Below are 23948 nucleotides of genomic sequence, written 5' to 3'. Positions count from 1 at the left end.
GGCGGGCTGGGTTGACTTAGCGGCTCGGACCAGCGCACCCGGCGGGCGGAGGGGGGGGAGAGGAAAGAAGGAAGGAAGGAAGCAAAGCGGGGAGGGAGGGGGGGGCGGCGATTTAAAGAGACAGGCCCCGTGCGGGCGGGCGGGCGGGTGGCTGCAGGGGAGCGGCGGTGGCGGCGGGCGGGGCCTCGCCCCCCTCCCCCTTTCCCCCCTTTTTTTTTTTTTTTTTTTAATTTTTTTTTTTTTTAATTCTTATTCCCCTCCCGGCGGCCTCTATGAGGTAGAGGGCCGCCTGAGGGGAGCCCCCATCTTTGTGTGTGTGGTGTGAGGCAGCGCCGCCGCCGCCGCCTCGCTTTTGTTCGGGGGCCGGGGCTTCTATGTGGGGGCGGCGGGCGGCAGGAGGCGGCGGGAGGGGCCCGAGCCCCTGAGGAGGGCGGGGGAAGAAGGAGGGGGGGAAAGGGGGGGGGTGGGGGGGGGGCTACACGCGTGCCCGGCGCTGCGGAGGAGGAGGAAGGAGGAGGAAGAGGAGGAGGAGGAGGAAGGAGGAGGAGGAGGGTGAAGGGGCCGGCTCGCTGCCCCCCGGCCCGGCCCGGCCCGGCCCGGCCCGTTCGTCGGGCGGATTGATGTGGGGGGGTCTGACATGAGTCCGCCGGCGGCCGGGTGCTGCCATGTGACCGGCTTCAAGGTGGAGAACTGGAAGCAGAACCTGCGGGCCATCTACCAGTGCTTCGTCTGGAGCGGCTCGGCCGAGACCAGGAAGCGAAAGGTACCCATGGGGGGGGGGGGGGGGGGGGGGGGGGGGGGGGGGGGGGGGCGGCTCACACCCCCCCTCCCCACCTCCCCATTAACCCTACACCTTCCCCTCCCCTTCCCCTCCCTCCCTTAGGGGGCTTGGGGGGGGGACCACGGAGCTCCCGAGCCCCCCTCTTGCCTCCCCATGAGGCCGGGGGAGGGGGCAGCGGGGTTGTAGCAAGGGGCCACGACCCCCTCCCCTCACCCCTCGGGGGTCTCCCTCCCTCGTTGCCCCTTTCTCTTGTTGCCCCCTTCCCTTCCTCGCCCCCCCCCCCCAAGCCGTGCTGGGGCCGTTCCGCAGCGCCGCCGCCTCCCGGAGGTGCGGGAGGCACCGGAGGCTTCCCGGAACCCGGCGGCGGGGGAGGGGAAGGGAAGGGAAGGGAGGGGAAGGGCCAACAGGGGAGGGGAAGGGAAGGGAGGGGAGCCCCAGGGCCATGGGCACGGCCGGCCCGCGGCCCGGCTTTGTGGGGCCTCGGTGTGTGCTTCTAGGGGGGTGGGGGGGGGAAGCCTCGAGGCACAATGGCCGTGGGGTGGGTGGTTTTGGGGGGTGTGTGGGGGGGGTGGTTTATTTCCTTTTAAAATGTTTTATCCTTTCTCAAAATCCAGCGCTGCTCCTTGGGGTGAATCCCTAGGGAAAGGGGATTCTTGCTGCAGCGGGGTTTGGGGGAAGGAGCCCGCTGTGTAGGGTATGAAAAGGGAGAGGGGAGTTTGTGCTTGGGGTGTGTGGGTGCTCAGGGCAGGCAGCAGGAGGGAAAAATCCTCCTGAATTGAGGGGATTCCGGGGTTTTTCCCACGTATCGTTGAAAATTCAGCTCCTGGCCGAATGCACGTTGCTGGAGGATGCCCCTTAACTGTTCACCTCGCTGCTGTTTTCCCGAGAATCAACTAGTTTTTACTTGGAAGTGACTTTGCAGATTTCTATCGGTGATGGTGTTCGTGGCCCAGAAGGGGAGCGCAGCAGCCACACATAGGAAAAGTTGGGGTTTGGGACAGCCCAGGTCCTGCTGGTGGTGAAGCAAGCCATGAAAAACTTTCTGCTCCTGGTTGGTGCTCGTTATTCCTAACAGAAGCGGTGATGGTGTCAGTGATGGTCTTCAGGGGTGAGGCAGTTCACAGCTCTCCTGTGTTCGGTTTGTGTTCTCAGGACAACCCAGTTGTCCCTTTTTTACTTAAAGGGGAAAAAATGGGATCGCAGGAGAAACATTTTAAGTATAGTCATTCAGTTGGTAAACCCGCAAAACATCGCCAAAGTTGTTTTCAACCTATGTAATCCATTGCAAACTAACGTCATGAAGTATAGTGGTATACGTCTGGCTCTATTTAACCTTCAGTATGTCAAAATAAAAATGGGTATATGCTGTGGGGTACTAACAGCTTAAATAGAGGAAAAATGCACATGTGTTTTGGAATAAAAAATCTAGGTGAGGAAAGAAGATGTCTCAGGTGCATTTCATCAGTGAAATTCACACTTCAACTTTCCTATTTTAGTATGGAGCATCCTTTGTAGCCTGCATATCATTGGCATGCTGCAACAGTTTTTCTTTTTTTTCTTATGAAATCTAACAGTAGTGATGCGCTCATTATTGGTTAAAAATCAGCTGGCAATAAATAATTTCCTACTGTAATCGGCCTGTTCTCAATTCCTCTTTACTTCTTTGTACGGTCAGGCTCATAAAGCAGAACAAGATTGTTTCAAAATTATCATCTCACGGAAAACATCGGTTTTCCAAGTATATGATAAAAATGCATATTTTTTTTCTTTAAAGCAGGTTACCACCCACCCTGAAAATAGTTGGATTCTTGCATTCAGCCAGCCTGAAACGTGTGGGAGTAAGTGATCACAGACAGAGAGAGACTTTGGCTAGATGAATTTGGGGTTCAGTTCCCAGTCTGCATTCATAAAGACTGAAGAAAGAGCTTAAGCAGTAACGGTACTTAACTCTCCTGTATGTGGACGTGAGACCTCCTGTAGATTTTTTTCTTTACCAAAATCTTCGTCCATATGTGTGCCCTGCAGCTTTAAATGTAAAATTTCATAAATAGCATCTTCTGTTTTGAGGAATATTTGCAATCTAATAACTAGAAAATCCACTCCCCTTTATATGGGGTTATAAATGTACACAGGCATACATTCTTTATGTATAATATATAGGGCGTGTGTGTGTGTACATTTTAGGGGCACGTCCCTGACTTCTTGAGAGTACCAGTGTGTTGGCGAGAATCCCTGTCCCTAATGCTAATCAAAATGAAGAAGTCAAATAAAGGTTTGGTGGGAGGTGATTGTCGTTTCTGTTGCAAAGCCAGGGACAATCACATCGGTCAGGTACCGCAGGAAACATTCAAAGCAGCTAGGTGATCATTAATAGGAAACGTTGATTAATTTAACTGTGATTCAAATGAGCCTAGGTATAAAAAAATGTTTTGGCTGTTGGTGCTAGGTAGCCAGATGTTAAATTGTTAGGTTTCTGGAATGCTAATGTACCACCTATCCCTCCTAAGGCTGTCTTAAAAATCGAGATAGCAATAGAAACTGCAGGGGGCAGAAAGTGTCCATTCCTCCCGCTTTACTTAGGCTGCTTACTGCATTATGATTTGGAAGACCATTTTAACACTGCTTGCTGTTTGCTATTCGTTTTTAATACGTACCTTTCCCGCGAATAGCCTTTTATTGGCTTTAGCTCTCAGTTCAGCACGCTTTACATCCAGGGTTTTAAATAAAATAGCTGTAGAGCATTGTTTGTGGCTGGAAAGCTATCTCCTGAATGTAGATTTGATTTCTCAGTCGGAAGCGAGAGGTAAATACGAGTATACCTGTGAAGATGCTGGAATGCTGGTGAAGGGTTTCAGGATTGTATTCGCTTCTGAAGCGTTGCTTACGTGGGATTTCAGCTCTCAGGCTGGTGCATCGTTGTGTCTGCATCAAGGAGCTAAGCTGTCGCTTGCCTCCCTGCATCTTGGCCAAAGTAGTAAGTGCAGCAGTCGTGCTACGTGCTGTTAGTAGGAAGAGGCTTTGCCGTGGTGTAGATGTGCTGCTGATGGTAAAGCAGAAGTGAAGACAAAACCCGAGCCTCAGATTGTTTGAAGAGTGGAACAGGAGAAGAGGTAGAGGAAGAAATCAGAAGACTCGGTCTTGAAATTGTAATAATGGTGACAAAAAGTTGGAAGTAGCTTTCAGCACTGAAGGTGTATGTCAAGTGGCACAAAATCAGTGTTGACTGTCTTGACTTTGGGACTTTGACCAGTAAGCCTTGATTTTTAATTTGTGGTAGTATCTGTTTAATGAATAAGAGCTTTGCCATCAACTTCTATAGGTCATGGGCTTTACCTTGGGTATTTTGATGTAGAAAATACCTCCCAGTAACACTGTATAGGAGGTCCCTAAATTTGACAGCATTGCTCCCTGCTCAGGAATTATGGAAGAGGCAGAGGATGCTAAAAAGACTTAGTGCCAGCCCCTCACGTCAGCTTCTCCGTCTTGTCTGTAGAGTCACACTTGAAAAGCTTTGCTTATTCCTTTGCAGTTACAGATGAGAAAATCTGTTTTGCAGTGCTGAACGGTTTCTGGTCCCCATCAGAGAACATTTAGACATGTAGATGCATCTTTGTGTCTGGGAGCTGGTAAGTAATGGCTTCAGCACTTGAAGGGCAGCAGTTGGGCCTCCTGCCTTGGAGGCAAGCTGCCCTTCTGGTTCTGAATGGGTCTTAACATTGCTGCTCTGAAAAGGTGCTTGATGTTGTGATGAAGTGATCTGCTAGTCATGAGCATGGCCGTGGTACAGACAAGGTCCTGCCTGAAATCTCAGACTGTTTTGTGTTTCTCACAACAGACCAAAGCACAATTGCCTGTCCCAGGCTGTACGCTCTCTTCGGTAGTGGGTGTGTTCTAGCGTATTTCTTCCTGTTGTTTTTCCATTATTCTTCCATCACATGGACGCTGCAAGCCAATGATGCTCTCAGAAACATCCTGCTTTATTGGTGGTGATCTTTCTGCAGGTATTTCTTCTGACTTTGAATCCTTTCTTCTAATAATTCACGGAGAATTAATTCATAGATACTTGAAACCAAAATGGCTTTGGTTCATTTCCTAACTTTCAGAGTAGGAAAAGTTTCATAATCTAGCAAGTAAATGCTGTGTCATATTTCCAGTAGCAGGTATTGTGGTTCAGTCTGTATTGATGGGTTAAGTTCTTGCTGAAGTGACCTTCTCCTCGAATGCCTGTTGAGGCATGCTTGCTCTCTTGCTTTCTCCCTTGCAGCCTTGCCTCACGTACCTGTCCAGGAACAGGGAAGTGTTGCGGAGGCAATTTGCTTTTTATCATAACAGATGGGCGAAGAACCTTACCAGGCTGTGCTGCCTTCTCAGACGTGGTATTTTTATTTCTTAAATTAATAAGGAAATCTTAGCTTGTTTTTCTTTAACATTTTTAGCATATGCACCAAACTTCTGGATTACAAATCCCGTGGAGAATTTGAAAGAGGATTCCAGGATTCGAGAAGCATGTCTCTCTTTCAGCTGCACGCTCCGCTTTGGCTGCCTGTGTGAGCTATCTGATTCACTCAGGAAGGATGTTCTTGCCATGTGTTGTGGGGACCACCTTCTCCCTGAAGGCCCGTAAGAAGTGTCAAAATCAACTGCAAGCTTCATTATTCAGAAAGCGTCCAGTTTTGTAAACAAACAACCTTCCTTAGCCCTTAACCTGTAAGGAGTAAAAAGGTCCTTAAACGTGCTGAAGGTAATGTTCTCTTTCCTCTGGGTGTGAAGGCACAGCCTGTGGTGCAGGAGTGCCCAGGCATTAGGTTTTAGCTCTGCACACAGTAGAGCCTTGCAAAAAGTCCTTCCTCTTCTTGTTGCTCTGTGTCCTGTACCATGGATTTTAAAGAAGTGGTTGGTTTCTTGGCTGAAGGTTAGGAATTAGCCTTGTGCCATGAACTCAGAGTAACGAGTACCAGTTCTGAAGCTGTGGGATCCGAACCACCAGGACTTATCGGAACGCATGTGCCCACCCTCCCAGGTTAGCACTTACAGTCAGATGTCTGATCCAAAGGTTACACAGTTCCTTATCATTGAGGCTGATTCATGAGTAGTAAGTAGTTCTGTTCCTTTTTAATAGGGATGGAGAGACAAAAGGGCAAAGGAAATGCAGACTTCCCCCAACTTTACTCTGAAGAAAGCTGCTTCTTTTTTTATATAGTCCGATCAGGAGTAAAGGTTTCCTAACAGCCAGGCTGTTTTCTGGGAGGCCGCTGTAGCATCTCTTTAATTTTGTCTGAAGTCAATGATCTTACTTGCTTAAAAAAAATAATAAAAAACACGCCCAAAATGTTGAAACCTTTAAAACCAGAATGACGGCTCATAGCGCGAAGGTGAGCAGAGCAGAATGGGTTTGCTTGATTTGTTGGACTATCTGCTGAGCTTTATTTTAAGCCATCAAAGCTTTAAACCCCAAACAAAGGCTAGCTGATATCCTCATTTTTGTTTCAGGCCTTAATCTGTCGCGCTAACATGAAACCAGGGCTGCAGATCAGTTCTAAACCTTCTACCCTTTTTCTTTCATTTGAGGATTTTCTGTCTTAGTGCTGCAGTAACAAATCAGCGGGTAAATGCTACAGACTGGTGGTGCAAGTCACCTGCTTGCGACTTTGACTCCCTTTCTCCTGGCTTACTATTTCTTGAGTCTTTGAGGGGAAAAAAAAAAAAGCAAGTTTGTTTTCCTTTGGATGTGCTCTGCGGGTCCTGCTTTGTAACGATCACTGTCGCAAATGTTTGTGCGAATCCTTGTGGTGGCTGGTCTGTTTTAAACCAGAAAAGGATTATTTCAGTTCAAATGTTTGTGTTTCTCACAAAACGTAGCACCCATGGTTTTTTCTTGGTTTTGCATGGTTGACTTCTTGCCGCCTGTTTATTTCCTGGTAGACGCGGAGATGTGGTGCTCTTAACAGCCAGATGAAATTGAAGGCATGGCTGATAACAAATTGTATTTTTTTTTTTAAATTCTTGTATTCTCATGGTTCTCCAAGTACTTCTGATGGATCTGTAGCATATGGCAGCATCGAAGGTGAGATGCATGCACCCTCCTGCTTATATCAGTCAGTGGCATCACAGCAAAGGCAATCTGAAGGTGACCTGTGTGCGTTCTGCTGGATTCACTAGAAATGTACTGTAAAAAAAAGTCATCTTTGGTAGAGCCTCTTTGGGCTTGGACAGCGCGGGCTGCCTAGAGCAGCTGTCTCCAGGCTCTTGTTAACCTGTGGGCAGTGGAGCTAAGTGAGTGAAATGCTACGATAGCATTACAGCATATTTTGTTAGCCTGGCCCGTGTTGTCAGCAAGCAGTGCTGGAGTGCGTGGAGAGCCAGATGTTATCCGAGAGGGCTGAGCTGGGAACCTTCCCTGGACAGAAGTGGTTCTGGAAGCTGATGGATGTATTTGGACCGGGTGAAAGCTCTGTCTTGGTAGTGGTGTTCTTTTGCATATCGATCTGGCAGTCCTTTATGTACACCCTGCTTAATTCAAGATAAGAACTTCGCTGCATTAGCTCGTAGTACAATCAAGGCTGTAACGAGTTAGTCATTGCAAAATTAACCTCTGTTCTCTTCAAAACACGTTTCCAAATAGTGGTACCAGGTGAATGCAACTCGCAGAGCAACTTCGGAGTGACGCCTGGTTTACTTCAGTGCCAGGACAGCCTCTGCTGTGTCGCTATCTCCTATTTAAGAAAAAAACTTATTTTATCTACTCAAGACCTATTTGATGATCGGTAGAGTGAACTGTTACCAGACACCAATTGACTCCGGGTAACCTGAGATTCACTTTATCAGTAGGTGACTGATTAGCAAACAGCCTGTCTCCTCACATTCTTTTGTGCACGAAATAAAGCAAATATTCAGACTTCTTCCAGTTCTTACGTAGTTTTAGTCAAGTTTTTTTGAAAGCCTGTCAGCTATGTGTAACACTACTTAAAAATTCCTTATTTTTTTACTTTCTGAGTATCTGCTGATTTTTCCAAGTTGGTAAAGATTTTTTTTTTTTTGTTGTTTCCTTCTTCCTCTCCTGTGCTTAATGGAGCTCGAAATTAACATGACTCTTCTTGTCTGCCTTGTGCATGGCTGGTGATGTCAGCCTATCCCTGGGAAATACTCCTCTGAAGGTCTACAGTGTACTAAATCTGTCACTGAATTAAAAAATTGTGTATTTGGCAAGGTGAAACACACAAAAAAAAAAAAGAGCGGGCATGGTAACAAAAGTTGTTTTCAACACACTTAACAAATGCAGTATCTCTTTTAGCTTAAACACTGGGGCCAGGGCAAATTCTGGTGTACTGTAACAAATTCTGACAACACAAAACATGCCAAATATTTTAAACATCCTCGTATTCTTCATGGCAGTGAGAAGCAGCTGGCTAAATGTGACATTGCCTTAATAGTAAGTGCAGAAGAGAACCTGCGTTTCGCCGCGCTCCCAGCCCCGTTTTTCCTGCAGCGTGGCGCTTGGTTTCCGTGCCCAGTTGAGCTCTTCTGCTTGTACATGTAGGCTGTAGGAATCTGTGCTTATTCCATGAGTTGTATTTCTGTAGACTTAACTAGTAGAGGTGATTAATCTACGTTTCAGTTTATTAGAATATTTTGTCTTTTTCATTATTGCTGTCGCCTGGAGTTCTGTGCTGCAGTGCATGCCCCGGTGCATTAAACCAATTGTTTTCATCCATGTGTATGCAAATCCACAGGTTGGAAAGCAATATGTAGAACTGTAAAAAGTGAAAATTACAAAATTAGTAATAAGAAATATTTCTTTTGCTTAAACACACAAAAGACCTGGTAGTACTTGGTTGTAGCTAAGTGGATAACGGAGTATAAAGCGCTCGGTTCCATTTGTGGTGATTGCCTTGCCTTTCACTCAGGAGTTCATGCATCTAAGGAGGCTTTTTGTTGGGATTTGGCATCAGATTTTTTTTTTTTTTAAATATAATGTCAGGGCTTTTATATGTATGTTTTGTTTCTGTTTGTAAAGGGCTTTTGTTTTCCATAAAATACAAACTTGGGTTGTCTTAGTGCAGTGTGTTGGCACAGAGAGAGAAAACGGCATCTATATAACCTTTATTATTGCACTTCCTCACCCCCTTCCCAATAATTTCTGCAATAAAAGTAGAGATGATTCCTCCCATCCCCGTTGTGTCTTTGAACCACTTAATGTTACTTGACAGAGTTACAGTTTGGGCTCCTGTCCTGTGCATTCAGACTTGTTATTGCACGCAAGTGAGATTTTAAAGGATGTTCTTCAGAATATGCTTGGCAAATAAAAGTAAGATTTATCTCACACCAGATGTATGACAGCTTTATAAGCGAAGACAGCTGAGATAGCTGACTCATTCCGATACCTCCTTTCTGGTAGGTGAGGTTTTGTGACCCTGTGCCCTCTGGTGACAAATGCAGAATTTGTCTTAGGGTTATGTGTTTTTCTTTGCTTCGCTGGGCTTGGTTATCTCCATAATACTGCCCTGTTATGTTCTTAAACTGGCTTGTTCTCCTGCTGGGCAGAAAATTACTGGGGTGAAGTTCTCATGTAGATTGTTTTCTGTACATTGCTGACCTTAGTCGTGCTCACTTAACAGGCATTTTCCCCCCCCCCCCAGGTTAATTGTCGGGTATTTTTCATTGTTAACACTGTTAATTCTTTGGGCATTCCTGACTCCAGTGTTTGTGTTATGGTAGTGGGATGATCTTAACAGTGATTTGGAGAGCAGAATAGAAAAGGGAATGAAAATAGTTTCAGCAGTTATTGTGAGTTGCGTGTGAAGAGGAACAAGGTTTTGTTTTGTTATATGAGGTCATTCCATAAGGAAATTGGTCTTAGTCTTCGTCCAGCGTAATTTTATACTACCCTTAATGATTTGTTTCATTGCCAGGTAGTAATTCTGCTTCTTGCGACTTTTCTTGATGCTTAATTTTAGCGTTGCCCCCAGTAAATTCACTTTCTTTTCTTTATCTCCTTAGAATTTTCTGCATTGATTCAGTTGCCAGGATCGATTCAGACTTGCACGTGCAGAGGAGTCGCTCTCAATCACTTGTTTGCTAATTGAAGGGGCCTGAGTCACAAAGTGGAGTGGTACCAAAATTCATAATTCTATGGAGTAGCAGTGTACGTTTGTGAAATAGCGCCAGGTTTAGAAATAAAACTACACCTGGAGCCTTAGCGAGCTTGCTTTACGATGCTAAGTAAATCTTTTGTCCATCCGTGTGGCTAAGTATTTGGCAAAAAGGAAACTTAAGGGAAGGGAACATGTGTCTGAGCTCACAGGGACGTGTCATGGTTGGTATGCGAGCTTTTCAGGCCCTTTATGAAAGATTTCAGGCAGTAGGAGGTGGGGTCTTTGCCTCTCGTAAAGAGCTGCATACTGCAGAAGTCTGACTGCAGAGGAAGAAGCAATCAGCAAAGAACTCGTTTTGCACTAACCTGAAGAACAACCGTGTTAGAGCAATTTGTTGTAAAGCCAGGCAGTTCTGGAAGTGTCTTGTCCCTGCAGGTTGCAGCTGTTGTGCAAACAAATTGTTTTAAGCAGTGGTAAAAAGAACACAGGAAGATGACATCAAGCAGGAAAACACAAGGTAGGGAATCTGACAGATTAAAAGCTTGAGTTAAAATGTAAAAGCGAGCAATATCTGGGTCTTTGTGAGACACAAACATGTGAATTGACACACGTTTTGGGTGAGAAAGATCCCTTCAGATGCAGTAGGGATGTAGCAGGGCAGTATTTGACTTACTGGAGGAACAAGAGACGTGAAGAGACGTGCTCTGGGCAGCGTGTTCTTGCTGTCACGCCATTCACTACATCATATTGGTGTGGTTGTGCTGTGAACCAGAAAGAGGAACAGATAAGGATGAAAAAACCTTTTTTTTTTTTTCTTTTTTTTCTCTCAATACCGTTTCATCTGGGTTGGCTGTATGCTGCGTGTCAGCGTGGGGCTGAACGAGCAGCTGTACAGCTGGTAGCTGGCGGGGAGCAACGCCTGGGTGATGGGAGAGGACCTGAGTGCTAATGCTTGGAGGATGCTCAAGGCACTTCGAGTCGCAATTGCTGCAGCGTGCGACTGCAGCCTTTCTCCCGACTTTGCCGCTGACAGATCCTGTTTGAATGTTCCCCACGTACTCCTTGTCTCTTCTGTAAAGCGTGGCTCGTCCCTAACTCCAGCTGAAAGGTGCCGTGATGGTACCTGCTATCGCTGGTGCAGCGTGCTTTTACGGGGGTGCTGCCGTGTGCTGAGCCCGGTGTCTGACACGTGTCTCGTGTTCTGCAGTCATGGGAACTTACCCCTCTATGCAAATAACGCGCTCCTACTCCGGTTTCCTTGTGAAAAATAAATGAACCGGAGAGTGTAGAATGCCTGTAATTTGTGATCAGCTATTACAGAAAATCCACTTTTCACATTGCATTTAATTTAATGAAATGAATAGTGTTTTTCTGAGTAATCAAGTTATGAGCACTTGTTTCCCTATTAACAGGCCTGTCTCTAAGTTAAGATTTCTGTCTCTTATTATCAAACTCCGTTAAGATGTTTCAACTCTTTTTTTTTTTTAATTTTTAATTTTATTGTTATTATTTTTGTTTAGAGCATCTGGTCACGGGGCGTGTGGCTAGCTCATACTGCATATAGTTGAGGATGATGGGATAATGGGATTGTAAATTAGCTATTTATGGTACTGGTTTTCCTCTGGCCTACTCCCTTGTGTAGTCTAGAGCAGCCCGAAGGCTGTTCTAAACTGTGCCAGCTGGCTGTAGCCCTGAGGGACTGGGATGCCAGATGGAGACAGCAGGAGAATAGCAGCACTCCAGTAAAACCCCAGCGCACCCATCCTGGGGTCGAGGAGAGGTGCTGGTGCCCTGCAGCCCCACCAAGACATCCTTGGGCAAGGGCTTGTGCTGGTCTCATCCCTCCGGTACCGGAGCAGCCATCAAGGGACTGGATGAGCATCTGTGGACCTGCTGGTGAGGAGATGCGCAGTGTGGCATGCAGCTCCTGAGATGGTTTGAATGTGTTAGTGCCTCCTTGTTCTCAGTTCTGTGTTTCCTTCTTGTATCTGCAGAACGGTGTATTCCATAGGTTGTACAGATAATCAAATCAAAAATGTCACAATATTGAGCAACTACAATATTACCTGATGTGTTACCTTGTTTTTTTTGCCCCACTATTGAAAAATGCTGGTATCTATAAAATAGCCAGAAAAGCAGCTTGTAAATAAACACTGACGGGTTTTCTTTTTTCAAAAATACCCTTCATGTTACTGCATGAGAGTGCCTACTTTAAGCGTGCTCAAAATGGAAGGTTTCAGAAGTCTTAATCACTTCATTTCATGAGCTGACTTTCTAGCTTCTACTGAAATAAATTTCGTGGAAAACCAGTGAAATGTGTGGTTGGTGCTACAGCAGTAGGTAGACCTGCTGGTCCACCTCACCCCTGCACCCCTCTTAATCCTTCAGCTCAGAGACAGTGGTCTTCCTGCAGCAGCTTAGCCTCATACACAGATGTTCTTTGCAAAAAAAACACCCATTTGAAGATTTCCATCTTGTGGAGGTGAGGGTAGTAAACAGGTGAAACACCTTGAAGAATCCTATCAACTGCTGGCTGCTCAAACGGTAGATGTTTTCTAGAGGAGCTCAGAGCCTCAAACTACCTGATGTTTCATCACACTCTTGCCCCAGAAAGCATTACTCTTGTTGCCCCATTAATGCAGATAACGCTTCTAATCCAGCTGCCTGAAATAGCTGTCAAGCCTGGATTTTACTTCGGTGGCATTTGCCACACAGTTGATGTAGCTCAAAGTACTGAACTATTGCTTGGAGAGATAAAAAAAAGAAAAATCTGACAAAAATAAGATTATACTCAAGTGTCTGATTGAAATAAAACTAATAAACACCACTTTATATATAGAAGGCCTTTCAGTTCCCTAGAAATGCATAATTCCTTGAGAATAACAAACAAACAAAGCTGCTGGCCTCCAGAACCTTATGGGTGCCAGCAGGACTAGGCGAGGAAGGATGGATGTGCCCTTTATCTTCCACGCTCCCATGGTTATCCATGCGGGAGGAGAGCTACAAGCAGAACGGACCCCAGAAAGCAGTGACTCACATCATCTCCCTGAATAGTCATTGTCTCCCTAAATAGCATCTCTTGCTCTATGGCCCAATCTTTTTGTAATCCCCTGGGACGTTTCTGAAATTTGGGATTTGGCATTTTGTCTTTGGTGGAAACGGCGAGTGACTTAAAGCTGTGTCTATCCGAAGTTAGCTTGAAATAATGAAGTACTGGGAAGGAAGGAAGGTAAGAAATAAGGTACAAGCAGCCCTGGAGGAACTGAGGACAGAGCTTTCAACACTAGCACGCCACACAGAAGTGGAGGTGGTAAAGTAAGGTTTCTGTTAGAAAAGCCCACCACCAATTCTAATTTTTTTTTTCTTTGAGCAATCCATTTTCATTGAGCAATTCCATGGGTGCAGGAAGCGAGATGTGGATCGATGCTGTGATGTACCTGGTGCTGCACTACAGGGCGGTAGAGTGGAAATGGTGGTGCTGTGCCCCAGAACGCTGAAATCTGGTCTGTGGACACTTCACGTGCAGCCATGCCCCTCTGGATGAAGTTTGGTCTTCCCAACCAATACAGCTTTAATTTCATCATTTGAAGCTGCTATCAAGAAGCTCTAGATGCCCTCTCCTCATTTCTTTCCAAAGTAGATCTTTCCAAACTGACTTCAGTTACAGAACCTGCTGCAGCTCACTTTACTTCTCTTTGCTAGGCATTTTCACCAACTTTTTGTGTGTAGAGATGCTTCAAATCTCCGGGCATTGGTACTCCCTAGCAAGACATGGGATTAATTACAACCACTTGCTCACAAAATCCTCAGTGCATACTGTAACTTAATTCTCTCTCATGTTGTCATGTTTGAGAGTTTAGAGGTATGCTGTATGTACGTATAGATGTGTGTTTCAGCTAAGGTTTTTCAAGGAAACCATAACATTTCCCTTCTGCTATGCAGAATCCTACTTTCCACGTAAAATCATACTGATTGTGATGCCCATTAGACTGTTCACGTAACTTGAAGCATACTTTTAAGCATACTTTTATATCCAGCTAGTCCTAATTGTGAGTTAGGTGTTTTGGTTTTGTTTTTCTAACAGATTAAATACTCTTGTCTTGGTTTTCTTCTTTGCTGAATGCCATACCCTCACTTACTCATACGCTTCAGGTCATCCTGCTTAGCCTTTGGGGCTTAAATATTTCTTTCAAGTTAAGATCTTGGCTGCAGAATGCTTAATCTGTGAAATCGATTCTATCAGCATTAATATTTTACATTTCTGGCTCATGAAGCAAAATAAAGCTGCACTCTGTGTGTGGCTGATGGTTGGTGGAATCTCATAACTGCCTCTAGAGAAAAAAATCTAGCAAACCAGATCAAAGACTAGAAGTCATGCTCTATAGTCCTGCCGATTTTGCAAAGCAAAAGGAGGTGTAAATATGATGAGCCTTCAAGCAGGAAGGAGTTCCCACCATGTTTTCATCAGCGTCGTGGCTTTCCTCACTTCTCCCCGTGTTTTTATTTTTATTTTAATGTTAAACTTGTGTTGAGGTTTCTCCTCTCAGTGGTCAGTTAGCCGGAGGAGCGGGATGGCAGGAGTCCCGAGTGCAGCTGGTTTGGATGTAATATCTCCGACCTTCCCGTGAGGCCAGAGGTGGCTTGAAGCTGCAGGTAATGGCACGCAGCACTTTGGAACACAACAAATTTGACAAATGCTGAAATGCAGCGTGAGTAATGGCCTTGGTGAGTGTTTCTCTCTGCAGTTTGCACCTCGCTTTCGGGGCAGCTTCCCTCGTGTCAGGTTGGTTTGACTGGATGCTCGGTGGTTTTGCTCTAACCAGAAACCTGTCGGGCTGTTCCGTGGTAGTTTCCCTTCTGTAACCGGTCCTCAGAGCGTGGCCTCCTTCACGGGCAGCCTTGTTTTCTAGCGCTGCATCCCCTCCCACCCCAAATACCTTGAGTTTCACTTGGTGTTCCTGCCCCTTGGGCTGCCTGCTGCCTTTTTCCATGGGAATGGTTTGCTTCCAGTTCAGGGACATGCCTGCCTTCCTGCGCCATGCAGCCCTCACCGGGAGCCCACCCTTTCAGGTCTGGTGCTGGAGCGCTTCTCCTGGCGCTATCTGAGCAGACTGCTCCCCGTGCCAAGGTTGGAAGTGTTAATCTTGCTGCAGACCGGGGTGATAATTCATTGCTGTCACAGCAACACATGCTTGAAGTTGCCTCTTGCCAGATTCGTTGGCTATATGCTGCACCAGAGAAAATTATTTCAAGAGTCTTATTGCATAGCCAGATGCTGTAGGACTCGTGCAATCCACCTCCCTTCCCCCTTTTTATGACTTCAGGGAGGAAAACAGCTCTGCAGTGAGGCACGTTCCTGCTGAGCACGGGTGAAGAGGTAGAGGAACTTCTGCTCACGGCTACGTTTTCTGGTTTTGCTTTGAGGGAAGTCCTGTTTTGTGCTCAGCCTAGAAAGGACAGAAGGAGTTTAAGGTAGGGGGAGTAGAGTTTAAAAAGAAATGAACTAAGCCAGCAAGGGTGCTCTGTTCATGCTCTCTGCAATAGTTAAGTGTTGTCAAAGTTTTGTGTTTTCGTTAAAAATGTGCTAATGACTAGATGGGCTTGACAAACTTTTCCTACCATCTGTGTCTTTACATTATTTCAAAAGAAAGAGAAATTGTGTGAAGTCTTGCACGGGAGTGACCAGCACACCTAGGTGCTCTGTTTGATTTCGTTAGAGCCATTTAGCTCGGTTGTTAGGTTGTTCTAATAGGACCTCACCTGGAATTTTTATTCTATGTAATTGGGCTCTGTAAGTGCCCGAGGATACGTATCTTGCTTCTGGTATTTATGGCTATAATTTACTGACTCTTTGTTATTATTTGGGCTAATTGGAAGGTGATGCTGCAAGCCGGATCACAAAGCAGAGGCCACCAGTGTTGCTTGGTCTTATCTCTGTCCCTTACAAGTCTTCTACAAGCCTCTGTATCGGTGGCTGTTTTGTCTCTGGGATATTGCAGACCTCTGAAGAGGGAAATGGGGAGCTTTTTGTTACAGGATCTAAGGTCACCCAGGCAAGTTACTTAATGCACAGCTTTTGAAAGAACAGCATTCAGTGCACAGTGGTGTTTGATTACCAGGGAAGAGAGATGTGCAGGTTGTTTAGTAGGACAGAAACTTGCAGATGCTCTTCCCAGCATAAATGTCATAATGCCTAGTGGCTAAGTGTTGCATCACCAATAGCTATTGTCTTTTATTTCTCAGAGAAGTTGCTATGGAAGTTAAATTGTTCTGGATGCGCTCCCGTAGATCAATATCCAGGCGAAAATGTGGTGCAGGGAAGTTTGCCGTAGTGTCACGCATGTTATACGTGTTGTGCTACCTTCCCTCCTTTTCATTCTTTGTGTCTTAATTATTTGCACTGCCAGATTGTAAAGAATGCTGTCTTGAGAAGCACATCTGGGAAGGACTTCTTTGGGACCTGTGTAAACCACCTCTTTACTTGGCAAAGATAGCTTTTAAGCAACTTGAGATACTCTTGAGAAGGCCTGAGGCAGTACTCTCAAATTCTTTTTTTAATCCTGCTGTAAAGCATAAAGGCAACGTATTTGTCCACAAAACACTGCACATGTTTATAACCATAGAAACAGAGCAAGAGATCAGGACTCGAAATCTGTATGGATTCGCATTTAATACTTTTGCTCAAGTCTACGTGAGATTACTGGCGATTTGCAATTGTAATAGTTTGCGTGAGAATCCCCTGGTCATGCTTCAAGCTCTGAACTGTTTTTTTTTTTCAAGCGAGGTATGCCAGAGCAATTCTATCTTTTGCAGAGGTAGAAGGTGTAGGAATTCGCTTTCACTCCCACGTTTTCCCATCCCAGTACAGTGGTTATTAGCCCTTCGTTTTTCTGTCTACAGGTGCTTTAAGAACCCAGACAACTTCATCCTGCTGCCCAGGTAGCCTGCCTAGTGCTCAGGAGCTGTGTCACTGCAGAGAACTCACCCCCCTCTCTGATATTCCTGGCCCCCACCGACATGTCTGAGTGAATGATAGATCGAGGTGGAACCTGTATGGCCACGTGTATTGTATATGATGTATTTATTGCTGGTACCATTTGCGTGAGTACGGGAACAGAGATTTGTTTAGAACAAACTGCAAGACGAGTTCTCTGCTCTTACCAAAATACAGATCGCTCTCTGGCTATTTTTGATGGCAAAGGCAGCTTCATTTTCTTTTTACCAATGCCAAGCGTGCATAAACTTTTGCTATTCTGTTAACTTTAGAGAGGGGTCTGGAGTTTTTAACGAGCTGTTAGTATGCCAGCTAATGCCCTAACCAGCAGGAAGCCTTGGTAAGTAATCTTCCTTTTGGAAACAAGGACAAGCTAGATCAACAGAAGGGCATAGTAAAACGTCTGCCTTATCTGCCAATGAACATTTGTTAGTATGGTGGGAGTAATAATTGTTTTTGAAAGCTGATAACGTTCTTCTAAGTGTGGGGAAGAACAAGGAAAGCTGATAATGATATATACCCTAGTTCCCCGACTCCCGGTGAGGCTGCAGTTTCAGATCCTCAGGTCCAAAGATTACCATCTCAGCAGCCGATCCTCCCCTCCCGAATTCAATTGCTCAGCTGGGAGACGAAGCATTAGGCTTATCTGTTTGCTGAACTGATTGATTTCAGACCTCAGTCATCTGCAGCTTTGGGGCAGGGCTTGCAGAGTCCTACCTTTTGATGACATTTCCCCGTTGGAATGCAATGTGGTAACTTTCTGAGATTGCATCAAATTAGTTCCATACTGAAGGGGAAGCTGTGGATACCGGCAGACCATCGTGTTGATTCGGGGAGAGAATTGAAACTCAGAAGAAAAGGCAGGACACACAGAACCCCTACCATCAATCATTTGACTTGTTCAGTCATCTCCACAACCCAGTCTTCCTCTTATATTCCCTTTATATCAATTTCTTACACAGCAAAGGGTGTGTGCGTGTACGTGTGTACATTATATGTATGTACACATTCATTCCCAGTTTCGATATGCAAGGTAAATAAACTGAAAATAGCAAGAGATGGAAGCACCTACAACCCCTAACTCAATGTGGGAGGGTAGAAGTGTTGGAAGCAAAGCCTCTGTGTTGTGTGTGTGTGTCCACGAACAATTTGGGAAGCCCCTGGTATATGAAATAACTCAAGCTATTAGTTATTCAAACAAGCTGGAGCGCTGTTCAGGTGTAACGATGCCTTTAGATCTTAAAGGTGAAATATGCTTTTGGCTCGATGCTGCCCAGAGTCTTTCTGTGTTAGAGCTGATCTGTCTGTCCCAGCAGCGCGGGTGGCAAAAGCTCTTCTCGCACAAGATTGCCAGCACGAGTCCTTGGAGCCGATGCTGTCAGCCAAGTTTCATTTCCCCAGAGTTTCATTTTCCCATGTAATTATGTCAGGCGAAATTACAGCGTAGACCGACCCTCCCTGTTTGTGTGCATGCACTTTTTCACACTGATGGTCCTTCCTGTTTTTTTCTTGGTTTAAATCCTTAAATTTTGTGTAATTACAGAGACTTTGCACATTAAAAGTAACTGGTACCTTTACTGTTGGCATTTGTGTGTGCTGAAACTCAAATCCCCTTAATAAAAGCAAATTTTATCAGTCTGAAAAAGAAGAAGCTGTCACTTGAGTGCTGTGGTAGCACGTCAGATCTGTTGCCTCTACTGCTGCCTTCCTTGTTTTTAGAGGAAATCTTCGAGTAATGCATTTGCTGTTGGGAAGCCAGTTAGAAGTCACTTTCTCTATTGGAAAGCCAACTGAGTATTCTTTTACTTCCCTCAAAAGCACTGCTCATGGTATGTAATGTCTGTTTATCATTTCTTAAGGGAAGTTATGGATGTACTACTCCGTGTACTAATTTTCTACAGCTTTTTTAATTAGTCCGCTGATTTCGAAGTATCGATTTGTGCCAAGGTACACCAGGGTATATTTGAACAAAATGCAGAGCAATAAATTTGTAATTGTAATTCATGTCTGATGAATAAGCAAAGCATTAATTTTATTAGCTCTGCTGGCAGCCTCAGCGTTCGAGGAGCGTGGCTGGGCTGTTTTTAGGGCTGCGCTTCATGGAACTCCTTTGCACGGCTCTCATTTATCAGGCGGTGTCTGGCGTTGAACTGGTGTTTTCTAGGTAGATGTATATTTTGGTAATCAATTGCCTTTTTTTTTTCATGTCCAGAAATGTATGGAGAGGCTTGCTTAGTAGTTACTTTAAGTAAAGCTTTCTCCTTTTTATGGTTAAGAGAATTTAATGGAGAAGAAAAACGTCACTTGAGTTGTTCCCGTTGGCCAACATGTGGTTGTAAGTTCTGGTGTGCTGAACAGTTGCTGCTCTGTGTTAGTGTTACTCATCCTGTGACTTCATCTGCATTGTTTTACTAAAAATGCAGATAATTATTGTAAATGGTTTTTAAAAACTGTTTCTCATTTCCGTAAGTCTCATAGAGGAATCCTAAAGAACTTTGTCTCATATCAAGAGAGACCAAAACTATGTGATGAGAAAAGATTTCAGTGATTAGAAGCTTGTAAGAACACATATTATTCCTTTTGGGGACGTTGCTGCTGGGTATAGATCAGGTGTTTGCTAATTTTCTTTTTTTTTTTTTTTAGTCTAAATTCACATTTGTCAGGTTTAATGCGTCATTTCATTGCACAGAACATCATTGTCATGGATTTTTGCCTTCAGTTATTTCCATTTTGTGCATCTGTATATTTTTGTTTGGCTATATATATTTATGGTCGAACAACAGGGGGAAGGGTATATGTAAAAATAAACCAAAACTTAGTCCAACAGTAAGGTGGTAGGATAGTTGATGGTAATCTGCTTAACCTTGGGACGGAAAAGTGGAGCATGGTAATACGAGATACTTAACAATGTGTGGTATCCAGTATTGTACAGAATCTCTCTTTGTCTTTTAAGGATCAGGTTCACTAATTTAAAGATTAATTATAAAGGATTCAAGTCAGCTGTGTTTTGTCAGAGCAGCACAGCGAGGCCACATGCAGAACCTTTTTCCCCCTTTATCTGTCTTTGTTCATTTCTTTGGATGTACGTGACTGTTTGTGTTCCTCTCTCTTCTTTGGTTTAAAGAGGAGCTCAGTAGTTTTTTTTAATTACGTATGATATTAATGGTTACGCTGAACTTTTTTCCCTTTTAAGAGAGTGTTTGCAAGCGAAAGAACTGCCCCAAACCTTCTGAATTGAAGAACTGCAATCCATTGAAATAGTTGCTCTTCCTGACTTTTTTTTTTTTTCTGCAGTAGAAGCAGAATTTAGCTGCCCATGGTGAGAATCTTCTTTTGCTGTAAAGATGGCAAGATGAAACTGCCTCAAAGAAAGGTGAATAGAGATGGTAGTGCTTTGTAAACACGTACACCATTCCGCTGTTCATTCCCCAAGAGTCCAGTTCAAGAACGATCACAGTAGTGGTTGCTTCTGAAAGATCGTTGCTGCTTGGTAGGGTGCTGGTCTTCAGCCCCTTTTGGGAGGATGCCTCAGGAAGAGAAATACAGGAGGGCACATGCTTGCCAGGCCTGTTCACATAACGTTTTAGTCAACTTTGCAAAATCTTCATTATTGTGTTGACTGTTAGAGGCAAAGTCTGACCTGTACACAAAATGTGAAAGGACCCACTTTTGCAGTGAATTTGTGACTAAGACAATGCAGGATTTGTTGTCATTCTCCAAAACCTTGTTTATACTGAAAGTGCAGTGTAATGGCTGGTGAGGATGGACTGTATTTTGAATATTTCTCAAACACAACAAATCTGTATTTCAAGGTGTTGCAGCTGACCGTCTCGTAATGCTTGCAAATCCTTCATGGTAATAAGCCCTTCTCTGAAGAACTGCGGAGTGATTTCTTCTCTCCAAATGGACTTCTGGTTATTTCAACCCATTATCTGCTCATCAAACGGTCTTAGATAACTGAAATTCACCTGTATAGGACTGTTTTTTATTCTTCCTCCTCTTTACCTATTTTCCATTGGAGTCCTTAGATACCAGATTTTTGCTTTCCAAATAAAATACTCAATCAAACAGTGATGTTCCTACAGCTTGCCTCATCTTTTCTGCTTTACATGAAAATGCATGCACACCCAAGTACCCTTAAACTCTTTTGATAAGATAAATGTAAATTGTACTTGAGAGTGTTTCTTTCTGAGAACAGCCTGGCTCTATTGTACAGATGTTCTTTTGGGAAATGGAATGCACTTCTCTTAATTATTAGCGCTGATGGACACGCTGCGAGCCCGGTATTTGCTGATGTCAGGTAGAATCGAAGATCTGGGTTCTTACGCTTGACAAATGTGACAGTAACTGTAGTCCTGGCTGTCTCAGCTGAATGAATCAATCTCACATGCACGAGTACTTATCGGCAATCAGCTATACTGCATAAGCAGACCATCTTCCTTCCCTTATTTTCAGCACAGTCTGCAGGCAGCGTTATTTCTAAAGCACTGCATGCCACTGATTTGTTAGGTGCGGGAGCTCCGGCTCGCTCTTTGTAGCTGATGAACGTCTCGTAGCTTTTCTGCATTTCTCTCTTTCTAAAGGTCTCTCTCCTCTTGAGAAACTGATGCACTTCTGTCCAAACGCATAACGATGACTACCGAATGTCTGTGGCATTAATATATGTAGACATAAATAGAGCAAGTCCTCTACAAAAAAAAAATATGTATTTTCCCATCATATACCTATATTTCTGAATTTTGAATACCTGTATTCAGATACTATTTTTGGATAGAAAATTTGTAAGGACTTCCTGGAGCTCTGTATGTACTCAAGAGTACGTAAATGACCTTCTGAAACCGTCTCTACAGGAAACTGAGATTCACGTCTTTTTTCTTCTAAGTAGAACGATTACATTTATTGATACATATATCTATATAGAGATAAACACAGATATATATGCTGTATTTTCAATTTGACAAGGAAGATTAATATAAGGGACAGTTCTCAAAGGCCAAGGTTTGTCAAGAGCCAGGGGAGGAAGGAGGAGACATGAAAGGAATGGACTGAGACAGTTCTGATCTTATTTGTAGTGCTGCTATTTTGTAAGATATATAGAGAAAAATTATTTTTTCTTGAAACATGAAGACTAATGGGTTGCCTTACAGAACTTGAAAGGCTATATACAAATAGCTGTTCTGGCTTACTTGTTATCAGGGCTATTATTGGGGGGTTACAGTCTTCAGTTTCATGACGTAGCTGAAGTTTAGAGGACAACAACTTGTGGGTTTTATATGAAACTGAAGGTAAATCTCTACATTTATGGAGAAATGAATTTTCAGCTGCAATAAATGCTTGCATAGTGAAGTGTTCTAGCAGTTGGACACTCGACAGAGCAGCATGGATATGTTCTTCATGCTTCTTGTACCCAGTGCTAAAGGAATTGCCTGCAGTAGTGCTCCTCAGAAGTTTTGTTCAATAGAGTTCTGTTTTTCCCCCTTTCTCCAATGTTCCCAACCACTCAGTGTGATTTTTTTCCCCTTGGTGTCTCTTGTTATCATCATCATTTGACTTTTCGTTAGCAAAACTATAATGTTGAGTTTGCTGTGCAAAAACATCTGTCCAGAGGGTCACGTGGAGTATGAAAACATTTGGTAAAACTATGTTGTTTTTCTTCGGAGATAAGTTTCACCTGGGGCTGATGAACTGAGGAATCCTTGTGTAGATCTTGGACTAAATCGTGTAGGCATTTATTGTTATCCCACATCTCTCCTTCAGTCCCGACTGCCATCACTTGAGTAGCAGAAGCAGTGCTTTAATTCCAAGAATTATTTCATTACCGAGAAAAAAAAAAAAAACAAGGCACAGATTCGCAGTACTGATGAAAAACACTTGAACGTGCCTGCAAACTTTCTGAAAAATTTCCCCTCTCTTAGAGAACCTTTTCTCCACGTTCTTAATTTCTGCGTGATTAATCAAAGAATAATTGGGGTAATTCATTAGCGTTGACAGGCAAATTGTCTTCTACATCAAAGTACTGTTCTTTTAGCTCTCTAGCAGTGGACAAAATTATATTTCCAATAGAAATCGGAGTCTTCAACAAAAAGAAGTGGAAAATGTTATGTAGCATTGTACTTCTTGCTTGCAGGACACAGGCATTACAACTAACAGAACATCTGAAAGGTGAGAGCACTGTGTTTGAATACCTCGTTGATCTGACACCGTAATGGCAGTATTTAAACTGCTGAAGGTGAATCCATTTGCATTTCTTTCTAAAATCAGGCCTTTGTCTTTTGCTGAGCATTTTTAAATTTGGTTATAGTTTTAAGATGTTCTTTCTCACCTTCTTTAAGCTTTCTTTTTTGTCTTGTAGCTTGAATTCTAATATTTTAATTTCAAGAGCATTCTGTTGCATGAACGTGAAGCAACGTGCATATTATGAGCTCTAAGCTATTGTCAGAAGGATGCATCATGGAATGAAACAATGGCATTATGTCCAAAGCTGTCTGTGTTGGTGGATATTGTTCTGAACGCTAAATGCTTTCAAAAACTGCAATAGTTTCAGGATGTTTATTTCTTAACCTCAGCTTTTCAACTATGTAAGTAAAAGCTCTGTTCCTTTCAAAAAGTTGCTAACAAAAGTTTGGAGCTGTTGACCTCAAGTGGTTCTCAGAACTCCCCCAGTGTTTTGTTTTGTTTTAAATTTTATTTTTTTTCTGATGATACTTGATAGCACATGCCAAGTCTGCTTTTTTTTTTTGCTAGCATGAGGGTGGACTGGTCCTTTATCTCACCAGTATTGGGTAGCACTTCACCAGAATGTCTTCCTTTTCCATCCTTCATATTCTAACAGAGGCATCAAGTAGCATTAGGAGTTTATGAAACCTAATTAGTTCAGAAAGAAACTGGTGTTTATACAGCCACCCTATGATGCTTAGGGCTCTGAGTATGCTCTCATGCTTGATAACAAGGAAGGAAGGGATGGTTTTGGTCCTGAAAGTAATGTTATCTGCACTTAATTATATTTTCACCTTTTCTTCTGCAGCCCTTGCAACATCTTCCTTTGGAACAGTAGAGGGTAGGTGAAGCTTTTTTAAGAGAC

General features: G+C 43.9%; 1 protein-coding gene across 2 annotated transcripts in view; it reads left to right on the top strand.

Moving 5' to 3' along the window:
- The first annotated feature begins 558 nt into the window (after positions 1–558).
- USP22 (ubiquitin specific peptidase 22) overlaps positions 559–23948 on the top strand; it is a 98189-nt gene continuing 74799 nt past the window's right edge. For both annotated transcript variants that reach the window (XM_032197340.1, XM_032197339.1), the window contains exon 1: positions 559–763. In XM_032197340.1, the coding sequence (XP_032053231.1) occupies positions 638–763 (126 nt within the window). In that variant the 5' untranslated portion in view covers positions 559–637. The remainder of the gene's footprint in view (positions 764–23948) is intronic.

This window comes from Aythya fuligula, chromosome 15 (genome assembly GCF_009819795.1).
Source record: "Aythya fuligula isolate bAytFul2 chromosome 15, bAytFul2.pri, whole genome shotgun sequence".
NCBI lineage: Eukaryota > Metazoa > Chordata > Aves > Anseriformes > Anatidae > Aythya > Aythya fuligula.
This window is presented reverse-complemented; position numbering and strand designations above follow the sequence as displayed.